At 43.5% G+C, this 8,926-nt stretch overlaps 1 protein-coding gene across 1 annotated transcript; it reads right to left on the minus strand.

Moving 5' to 3' along the window:
* Positions 1-11: 11 nt before the first annotated feature.
* Positions 12-1,184, minus strand: LOC149723803 (uncharacterized). The gene has a single exon (XM_089893438.1). It carries the CDS (start codon positions 1,182-1,184, stop codon positions 12-14), a length of 1,173 nt encoding a protein of 390 aa, XP_089749564.1.
* Positions 1,185-8,926: the final 7,742 nt, after the last annotated feature.

Raw genomic sequence — 8,926 nt, forward strand, 5'->3', positions numbered from 1 at the left:
GCAGAAGGTGTTTAACCGGAAGTAAAAATGGTTGAATGAACCCCAGGGTCATACAACTGACTCGCCATAGACAAGATGCCTCGGCGAGTAAGAGGCTTCTCTTTCACACATACTTTAACACTAAAATGGTCACTTTCAGCATCCCATACTACTCCCAACACCTTCTCTCCAGGAAGCTTATCTTTGCACAAATCTAATCCATGTAGCACTGGAGCCAGATGACCATCACTCAATTTTTCCAGTACTTCCTTACAGTTACTCATGTATTTCGTCAGCGGGAACCCAGCTGTGGCCAGGGTCCTTTGCAAATCTGAAGCTAACTTCACTGCATCATCTGTAGATGCAACGGAGAGCAAACAGTCATCCACATAGAAATTGTTACGGATAGCATTCAGTACCTCAGTCCTGGCAACTTTCTCATTATCTTCTGCAACCTGGCGCAAGGCAAACCCAGCACAACTAGGAGAAGAGGTTGCCCCAAAAACATGAACCCGCATTCTATAGTCTTCTGGATCCCTACTTAAATCCCCCTTCGGCCACCATAATAGGCGTAGTGCATCTCGATCCTCCGGATTTACGAGTACTTGATAAAACATAGACTTTATATCAGCTGAAAGTGCGACCTTTCCTTCACAGAAGCGCATGAGCACCCCCACTAAGCGGTTCGTTTGATCAGGACCTTGTAACAAATTATCATTTAAACAAGTCCCATGAAATCGAGCAGCACAGTCAAATACCACACGAAACTTTGGACCAGTACAATGGTGAGGCACATACCATATCCGAGATCCCGAAACCCTATCTGCCTGGTTTACTTTCTCAATGTGGCCGCACCGAATGGACTCCTCCATTTTCCCTGCATACCTCGTTAACAAGTCCGGGTCACTGTTCAATTTTCGTTTTAGGTATCCCAAACGCTTTTCTGCCAAACACCTATTGTACGGCAAAGCAATAGAGTCAGATTTCCAGGGCAATCCCATTTCATACCTCCCATCAGTCTTCCGAATGGAACGTTTCATCATGCTCAGTGCCCTGTTGTCCTCAACTGAATTTGCTAAGCCAAGTGAATGTTGTTCTCCTTCAAAGTCCCGATCAAACATTTTTACCATACGGTCGTGCAGTTCCAGATTGTCCATTTTAACGAAATTTACACAAGACTGCTTCCGCTTGTCACCACCACGCATGTCTTTCCCAACCAAACTCCATCCTAATCTTGTTCTCACTCCAACAAGTTCATTCCAAGTGTTCCAAATTTCAAAGTTGTAAAAAACGTTTCTCGTGGGCACTGTGACGTCACAATGCAATATATTTCGTTTATGGGGAAAATCCGGCCTATCAGCGGTTTATCGTTTATTGGTGCAGTTTTGATAGATAAGCAAATCAAAAACGTTTTTTAAAGTATTAACAGTATTTATGGCTTTAGCAACTTATTGGAAACTATTTCCAAGGGATCCGTGTATAACCACACAAAATAGCCCAAGTGGAGAATTAGTTTTCGTGACTTTCCAGGGTTCAGATTTTAAATTCTTTTTCTTTTTTCCCTATATGGCATAGACTATATTTATACTGTATTTAAAGTTATATAGGAGTTTATCATAAGCCGAGTAATCATGCCTGATAGGTGTTGTGTTTAAAATAGCAAGACAAGAATGACAAAAGTAATAATAAGTATATTCAAAAGGAAGAGTGGGGCATAGAAAAAAGGAAGCAACATTACATTGGTATGCTGGTCATCTCATATTTGTAGTGCACAATTTACTTCAGATCGCTTTACTATGATATGTTCTCATTAGGATATGCAAGGAAACACTTGTTCGGATCAAGTAGCATTTATTTGGAGAGCGCAGAAGAATACTGAAATGAATCACAATTTGTATGAAACAAGACCATTCAAAACTGAATGATGAAATATTCTTGCAAATGTTGTTAAACCGTCACTATAATGTTGTTCGCTTATACTTTTGATCAGCACTGATGGAACTTTTCTGTTTTCCTTTTCCAGTACTTATCGAACAAAGTTCTGATCAGCTGTGTAGCGATACTGTCTAAACAAAATAAACACCATAAACATGTGATTGACCAACTTTTTGGTATGAAGGCCAACAAATCAACAATAAATACTATACTAGAAAATTGATTTCACTAAATTTGTATTCCATGCTCAAGCCTCAGTCAAGAATATCATATTTGCAACACATATGTGTTTACACAAATTTCAACAAATTCAGGAAAAAAGACAGTGCAAACTTTAACCAACAGACTTATTAAATGTCACATTTTTGTAATAACTGCTGTTCTTGGTCAACCTGTAGCGGCCCGTCGTAATATTACGTCACACGAATTCTTTTGTCCCCAATATTGACCCAAATGTTTGACGTCGCGTGCTAACTTTCCCACAACGCGGCGAATGCACCCTGCCGTTAACCGAGTTAGCGCCGATGCTCCCAATTGTGTCCTTTGCATTATAACCTCGTTACCGCCATTTATCACGCCGGTTCGTCTGACACCCAAAATTTCTTTTTCCCTTCAAACCATTCCCCGACTGCTGTATATACCATTGTGTGATCGCCATTCAAAAAAAATAAGAAAAGAGATAAGAGAAACGAGAACTATATAAGATAACAACGAGAGAACGATACGAAGCATATGAACAAATAAACAACATGGTTACTGTAACTGAGGGTACAGAATCGTGTGATTTCTTGCCAGCCAAAACCCTAGATAACCTAGACTAGGAAACGGCAAACGACAACTCCTAGATAACCTAGACTAGGACGTAGCTTTAGACACACACGAGCGCACGAAGTCACTGCAGATCACCTGCAATCAGCTCACAAACAATATACCAACAACGGGTGTCTAAAAGTGGTGACCTCGACGTGATAAAACGAACAAAAGTGATCAAAAGAACAAAAAAGGATAATCAACCAACGAAAGCAATCAAGCAAAAACGGGACCGTCATTGGACGAGGATCGAGCCTACTAACAAACGTGACACTTCATCGAGCGACCTTCGCCATCGCCCCGGAAGTTTCTTCGCCGAGGGAGCACCGTTTGAACCAACAGTTTTGTGTTGTTTTGTTTTATAGTTAACGGCACCATTTTTTTGTTTTCTTATAAATATCTTTTATGAAAATATTTACGCCCCCGACTATCGTGGGTCAGCTATGTAATCTATACTAGCCGTACGACATCTTAACACTTTACGTTTTTTTCTAGTTATTGCACACAAATGCAAGGCATGGATAACAACTGGCTATCCTCCACACATCCCTCGAGCAATCGAAATCCTTTCGTGAGGTTCGCTGACACTACATCACCACTCATGCCGGAACCGGCCGCATCTAACACAAGCAACGCTAAACCACATCCGGGGTTTCAAAAGGTTAGTGGCATTTCATCTATGTTGCATAATGTCGCAAGCACACCGTTCGACCTTATGTCTTACAATAGCGCCGACGGTACACCAGTAACAGCGTGCCACACAAACCGGACTATATGTTTAGCACCCCAAATGCCCCTGGTAATGGTTCGGTACCTTTTTCTTTTTGTCCTACAACGCTTAACGATATGAAAAACCCCAAACGCGTTAAACTGCCAAATTTCTGGACTTTTGCCCAAGCGCCCTGGTTTAGTTGTGCTGAAAAGTCATTTGAGCAGCAAAATGTTATAGCACAAGCAGATAAATTTCTTTCGGTCATTGGCGCACTTGGTAGTCCAGAAATAACGCGTGTGGAATATGCGCTTTCACCCGAATCAGAGAACGCTTATGATGTATTAAAAAACGCCTTATTGCACGCCTTCGCACGGGCGGAAAGTGATAGATTTGACGAGATCGAGAATCTAGACATCGGGAACGACACACCAACCGAGTTTGTAAACAGAATGAAATCGATTCTGGGTAGCGACCGTGAAAACCCCTTCGCTGTTAAGCTAATGCGAAACAAGCTTCTAAAGTGTGTCCCTCGCGACGTCGAAATTTGGATTTGAATTTTGAAGACTTGGTTGAATGTGCGGATGAGGTAGTAAAGGGCAGCAGTTCACGTAATAGTCACAAGGATAACGTAACGAGCAGACAGGACTCCAGTCCTATCGAAGCTATGGGGAGGCGAGTCGATTCATTAGCCGAGTCGATCCGGACCTTAACGGCCTATTGTCATGAAAATCCGCAGTTTTCGCAAGGTCAAACATACCCGCGACCCCGCGTATCTTATAATCGCGACGCACCGCGTTTTGGTAACCGACAAAACCATAGTGCAAGGTCACAAAACATCGAATGTCGACGATGCGATGTTAATTATTCGTCGCGTGTACCTAACGACTATAATGTCAGCCACTGTAGGCCATCCCGGTTTTGCATGTATCACGACCGATATGGGAGCGACGCAATTCGATAGACACAGGCGCAGAGGTATCCGTGATTCCTCCACTAAATAACGAGAAATCTCTTTTTCACGCGAATACCACCCTCATCGCACTAAACGACACCAACATTAAAACTTATGGATATCGGCATTTAGCTATTTCTTTAAATAATTGTGGATCATTTCGCTGGAAGTTTTGTGTTGCAAACGTACGTCACCCTATCCTTGGCCTGGACTTCTTAGATTACTTCAAAATAATGATAGATGTAAGCAACCGTAAAATTTTCTGTATATCGCGTCCACCCCGAAATACCGTTGATACCCACACGTCCCAACCCAGCGCAACTCCAGCATCCAACAATTGCATTAAGCCTTCCGATATCGAAAGCTTGGACGATTTCTTTAATGTTTTCCCGACGGCATTCGACGAATCCAGGTTTACGTTGCCTGTTCGTCACAATATAGAGCACGAAGTCGAAACTACCGGATACCCCGTTTCCTGTCGCGTTCGCAGGCTCGACCCTATAAAACTCGCGGCTGCAAAGAAGGAAATATCAAAACTTTTAAAATTGGGTATCCGTCCATCAAACTCTAGCCACGCCTCGCCACTCCACCTTGTAAAAAAGCCCAATGGTGATTACCGAGTCACTGTTGATTATCGGAACTTAAACTTGCACACCGTCCCGTCTCGCTACCCGATTCCCTTACTCGCCGACATGACTGCGAACTTGGTCGGGGCCACTATATTTAGCAAGTTGGATCTCAAGTCTGGGTATTTCCAGGTCCCCGTAAAGCCAGAACATATCCACAAAACGGCGTTTAATTGCCCTCTCGGTTTATTTGAGTGAACCCGTTTAAGTTTAGGCCTTCGAAACTCAGGCGCGACATTTCAGCAACTGATGGACAATATTTTTCGGGACCTTCCATTTTTTTATATATATCGACGACGCCATCGTTTACAGCTCTAATCGAGACGAGCACGTTCGCCACCTGATTACGGTATTTGAGCGAGTTTTACGATTTGGCCTAATTTTAAACAAGAAGTGTATTTTCGGCGCAGAAACAATTGATTTTCTGGGACACACGGTTACCAAGCACGGTATCGAACCGCCCGCATCTAAGGTGGAGGCGCTCGTAAATTATCCCCGCCCTCAAACTATACGTGGTTTACGCACATTCCTCGGAGCGGTTAATTTTACCACCGCTTTATTGACAAATGTGCCGCTATCTTGGCTCCACTAAACTCACTGGCATCTCCTAAGTTGCCGAAAAACTCCCGTATTAAATGGAGTGAAGAGAGCACTAAGTCATTCGAAAATATTAAATCCCTCATCGCAGAGAAGGTCACTCTCGCTTTTCCACTGCCAAACGCACCTACTCGACTCGTAACGGATGCAAGTAACGTCGCTGTTGCTGGCGTCCTAGAGCAGCGGGTTGACGGTAACTGGGCTCCCTTGGCATTTTTCTCTAGAACATTACACGCCGCCGAGCGCAAATATAGCACTTTCGACCTAGAGCTGTTAGCCGTATTTTCGTCCCTCAAACACTTTCGTTATTACTTAGAGTCACGAACCTTCGTCATTTTAACGGATCACAAGCCCCTCGTATCTGCCATAAGCAGTAGATTCGAATCAGCCTCTGGTCGCCAAAGCCGCCATCTCAGTTATATTTCGGAGTTTAATTGCACATTGTATTTTCTTAAAGGGGAGAATAACGTTATTGCGGACTGTCTGTCGCGTCCAGAAATCAACGCTATTTTTTCAACTCCAACCTCAAATATAAACTACGTAGCCATGGCCGAAGCACAAATGGGCGATAAGTCGGTTCGGGAATTAAAGCGGTGTGACGGGTCTAGTCTATCGTTGGCGGTAAGACAGTTACCAGACTCCAATATAGACATTATTGGTGACATTTCTACCGGTACGTTCCGCCCTGTAGTCCCGCAGTCTTTCCGCCGCAAAATTTTCGAAAGTTTGCATTGTTTATCGCACCCGGGAGTCCGTGGATCTCAAAAGCTTATCAGCCAAAGGTTTGTTTGGAAAGGTATGAATGCAAATATAAGGGATATGGCAAAAGCTTGCCTATCATGCCAACAATCAAAGGTTGGCAGGCATACCTTCACCAAAATCAAAACCATATCCGTCCCTACCCAACGTTTCCACAGTATTAACGTGGATATAACCGGACCACTACCCAGTTGTAACGGATATCGATATATCCTACTCATAATTGACCGTTTTACTCGGTACCCCGTAGTTGTCCCAATCGCAGATATTACGATCGAAACGGTGGTGAACGCATTTTGCCTCAACTGGGTTGCAAATTTCGGAGCCCCCGCCCAAATAACGACCGATCGAGGTGCGCAGTTTACATCATCCATCTGGTTCGATATGGCTAAATTCCTCGGAGCCAAATTAATTTTCACCACGAGCTACCATCCAATGTCTGATGGTATGGCGGAGAGAATTTTCCGTTCCCTTAAGGCGTCGCTTATGTCGCAACTCAACGATAACGGTTGGCTTGAAAACTTACCCTGGGTTATGTTGGGCCTCCGCGCCGCATACAAACAGGACCTTACATGTTCCAGCGCCGAGTTGGTATACGGGACCACATTAAAACTACCAGGCCAGTTTTTCGACCAGCCTACCACCACTACCGCGGATCATCGAACGTTTCTCGATGGCCTACGTAAGCGCATGCAATCATTGAGACCAACACTTCCCAGACCGTTATTGCAAAATCCGTCATACATCGATAATAAGTTGTTCTCGTGCACACACGTATTCGTCCGCGTAGATCGGGTTAAGAAGGCTCTAGAACGTCCCTATGACGGACCGTTCCGCGTCGTTAGCCGAGCGGATAAGTATTTTACCATTGATTTCGGAAATCGAGTGACTACCGTTTCCTTAGATCGTCTCAAACCTGCAAACACGGTTTACGACTTTACAATGCAGCCTCGCGACGCAAACGAATCTTTCAGAATTGAAGGGGAGAACGATATATCTAAGATCATATATGATCCCGAACCCGTCGTTCGGCGAACACCATCCCCAAGTAGGATCCCGATACCTATAAATACAAACCGCTTTGGTCGGGCAATTCGTCGACCCGCACATCTGCGATTTTATGAAACAGATTTCTAATTCCCTATTTTTTTAAGCCTGCATAAGGATTATACCTTAATTTTTACTTGGGGGTGACCGGGCAGCGGCAACGCTGCCAAATACATGTTGTCTTTTGTTATTTTTATGCTGTGGCCCTGGTTATTGTGTCCGGCGGTGCTTGCAAACGAAGTCGTCCGTGTGTGCACGCAACTACGTGCAATTACAGTAAAGAAATGTCACAACACCCGATTAAACCCTGGTTGACACCGTACTATACAGAATACATAACTAACACCCACAACTCACACACGCAGATTACCAGTTCTAAACATGCCTTGTTATTGTGTGTGTGACTATAACTATGCGTTCGGTGTTTAGATGTTTTACAGGCAACCCGAATGCGGACCAAGCTGATCCCGAGAGTAACACTTTCCTGCCTTTGTATGTGAGACGACGAGCTTCTACAACGAGCACCACTCTGGCATATTTGACTGGTTTTCTAATTTTTTCAATGGCCAAAGGGAGGTGTTGTAGCGGCCCGTCGTAATATTACGTCACACGAATTCTTTTGTCCCCAATATTGACCCAAATGTTTGACGTCGCGTGCTAACTTTCCCACAACGCGGCGAATGCACCCTGCCGTTAACCGAGTTAGCGCCGATGCTCCCAATTGTGTCCTTTGCATTATAACCTCGTTACCGCCATTTATCACGCCGGTTCGTCTGACACCCAAAATTTCTTTTTCCCTTCAAACCATTCCCCGACTGCTATATATACCGTTGTGTGATCGCCATTCAAAAAAAAAATAAGAAAAGAGATAAGAGAAACGAGAACTATATAAGATAACAACGAGAGAACGATATAACGATACGAAGCATATGAACAAATAAACATAGTTACTGTAACTGAGGGTACAAAATCGTGTGATTTCTTGCCAGCCAAAACCCTAGATAACCTAGACTAGGAAACGGCAAACGACAACTCCTAGATAACCTAGACTAGGACGTAGCTTTAGACACCCACGAGCGCACGAAGTCACTGCATCACCCCTGCAATCAGCTCACAAACAATATACCAACAACGGGTGTCTAAACACCCACCAAATTGTGTTGTTGATTTGCTCAGCTTCACTTATTTTCCATGGTCTTGGCCTGTCTACTTCCCCAACACTTGCTGGAAGTACAGGTTCAAACTGGAAAGGCTCAATACTTTTATTGCTAGTGGACTAGGATCTTCACTTATGTCACTTCATTAGATGAAATACTTCTACCTGACTATACATCACACACTGACACTTTTACATTATTGTTAACTGACAAATTTAAATAGTGTAATACACCTACAAACAATTTTAAAAAATGTTAATTTTAAACTAAAATCAGGCCACGGCAATACCTACGCATATTTCTTAATTTAAAAGTAACAGAAAATGCTATGTCGACGGTACACTCTGTTTTG

Source organism: Ciona robusta, unplaced genomic scaffold (genome assembly GCF_009617815.1).
Source record: "Ciona robusta unplaced genomic scaffold, ASM961781v2 AP042742.1".
NCBI lineage: Eukaryota > Metazoa > Chordata > Ascidiacea > Phlebobranchia > Cionidae > Ciona > Ciona robusta.

What these genes read in the sequence shown, in the direction of transcription:
- LOC149723803 (XM_089893438.1), bottom strand. Translation starts at nt 1,184, where the DNA reads ATGCGTGGTGGTGACAAGCGGAAGCAGTCTTGTGTAAATTTCGTTAAA.